Source organism: Clupea harengus, chromosome 14, assembly GCF_900700415.2.
Source record: "Clupea harengus chromosome 14, Ch_v2.0.2, whole genome shotgun sequence".
NCBI lineage: Eukaryota > Metazoa > Chordata > Actinopteri > Clupeiformes > Clupeidae > Clupea > Clupea harengus.
In genome coordinates, this window is record NC_045165.1 from 4,983,172 (window position 1) to 4,985,671 (window position 2,500).

Genomic DNA, 2,500 nt, shown 5'->3' on the forward strand with positions numbered 1-2,500 from the left:
GTTGAGCTCTGCAGGAGTTCAACCCCTCTGCCATTCAGCAGGAGTGGCTGCGTATGACGTTCCCATGGAAACAATAAAAAAAACATGTTTGGAAAGGAAAACATACCCTCTGGTGACCTCACTTCCTCTTTTTGGCAGATTCCATGGTGGGTACGCAAATAGCGCAGGCTTGAAGGAGGAGATCGTCATGGCAACAACACTCAAAAGCACTGATGCCGATGCCTACCCCCTGCAAGGAGCTGGCGTAATGCAGAAGCTGCTTCCCAGTCCCCCTGAGGCGGATCTGTAAACATCTGAACGCGTAAACACCAGCAGTTCGGCCCTGCATGGTGCTCGACACGCTGCAGCAACAAAGCCCGCTAAAGCTGCGTTCAAATGGTAAAATGGCAATGCAAAAACAGAGGACTTCTGCTACTTGGACATGTTTGCTGCCGCATTTAAAAAATCTTGTCAGCATAACCGAACTGTCAGAACGAACGCCTTCTGGATGTGCCGTGACTCGCTAAGTAAGTCTGTCTGGGACAGCAGACATGGCACTTTTGGGGGAGTTTTGATAAAACCTCACCACCCCAAGGTCACCAGACATGCTCAATGAGGCGCAAACATGGTGCAGGAGCTGCAGGAGACGGTCTGCCTGCTCCCCCCACATCAACACGTTCACCAGGAGACAGAGTGTGTGTGTGTGTGTGTGTGTGTGTGTGTGTGCTCACCCCACATCAACACGTTCACCAAGAGACAGAGTGTGTGTGTGTGTGTGTGTGTGTGTGCTCACCCCACATCAACACATTCACCAAGAGACAGAGTGTGTGTGTGTGTGTGTGTGTGTGTGTGCTCACCCCACATCAACATGTTCACCAAGAGACAGAGTGTGTGTGTGTGTGTGTGTGTGTGTGTGTGCTCACCCCACATCAACACATTCACCAAGAGACAGAGTGTGTGTGTGTGTGTGTGTGTATGTGTGTGTGTGTGCTCACCCCACATCAACACATTCACCAAGAGACAGAGTGTGTGTGTGTGTGTGTGTGCTCATCTCACATCAACACATTCACCAAGAGACAGAGTGTGTGTGTGTGTGTGTGTATGTGTGTGTGTGTGCTCACCCCACATCAACACATTCACCAAGAGACAGTGTGTGTGTGTGTGTGTGTGTGTGTGTGTGTGTGTGTGCTCACCCCACATCAACACATTCACCAAGAGACAGAGTGTGTGTGTGTGTGTGTGTGTGTGTGTGTGTGTGTGTGTGCTCACCCCACATCAACACATTCACCAAGAAACAGCATTCAATACAGACGCAGCAACATGTCGCCTGGGCCTTTCTATAGCGTCTAAAAAAAGAGACACTCCAGCATAGCGACAAGCTCAAGTCTCGTCTTTCTCTCTCGCAGAAAAAATAAATAAAAAACACCTCTCCCATCAACATCCGCACAGTCAAATCCTGCCGTTTCCATGGAGACAAATCCAGCACCATCAGCACCATTAAAAGAAAGTCAGTCTCCATGGAAACGTCCCACTCAGCATCGGCAGCTACTATTACAAATTCAAGGCTACCATGGAGACAAGAGCTTTCAACATCATTAGATGTCTCAAATCCACTTTTTCATTAGATGTCTCAAATCCAACAATTTTTTTTCGGGTAAGGACCACCTGCTCGTCGGTTGCCTTGCATTCTTAATACCAGGAAATACAATCCTGAACAGAGACATATAAAAACAGGATGAGTTAACAATGTAGCCACTAAGCCAGGGCCTGGTCAGTTTAATGCGACGTTATTGGTAAACACACTATTATAGCATGGGCTTAAAGTGGTTTATAAATAAGTTCCTTGACCTTTATCTGTGACATATCTTCCAACTCTTTCCGCGTTTCGTAAATTTGCCAGTGTGGTGTGTACCATGCAAAGCAGTTACCATGGAAACTGCAGGGCCAACTTGACATAACACCACAGGATAATAAAAAAAAAAAAAGCATGACCCGTCAGGAATCCAGTCACATACCTTCTCTACTTCTTGAAGGTAGAGCAGGCGATGTCGCCGGACTTCTCGTAGCACGTGATGATCTCCTGATCTTTGTCCAACGGCTTATTTGTCAGCGATGGAGAACCTGGAGGAACCTTCTCTAGACACAGGCCTGGTGAAGAAGGGGAAGAAAACAGAGGGAGTGATGGGCGTTGAGATAGTCACTGAATCACTGTGTGCTTTCGTTAAAACAGGATGTCAGGGTGAGGGGTCAGGCAGCACACCTCTCAACAGGCCGGGATGTGCAAATGGAACTGACCAACTAGTCCCCACATTTATCTGATACAGTGAGAGATACCCCTCAAGGCATTCACCACATTTATCAGATACAGTAAGAGATCAAGGCAGTCCCCACATTTATCTGATACAGTGAGAGATACCCCTCAAGGCATTCACCACATTTATCAGATACAGTGAGAGATCAAGGCAGTCCCCACATTTATCAGATACAGTGAGAGATCAAGGCAGTCCCCACATTTATCAGA

General features: G+C 47.4%; 1 protein-coding gene across 1 annotated transcript in view; it reads right to left on the bottom strand.

Annotated features, from left to right (window-relative positions):
* ttc7b (tetratricopeptide repeat domain 7B) overlaps positions 1–2,500 on the bottom strand; it is a 52,027-nt gene that overhangs the window by 39,997 nt on the left and 9,530 nt on the right. The window contains 2 exon segments of the mRNA XM_042709806.1: positions 1,995–2,023; positions 2,026–2,127. Of these exon segments, the coding sequence (XP_042565740.1) occupies positions 1,995–2,023; positions 2,026–2,127 (131 nt within the window).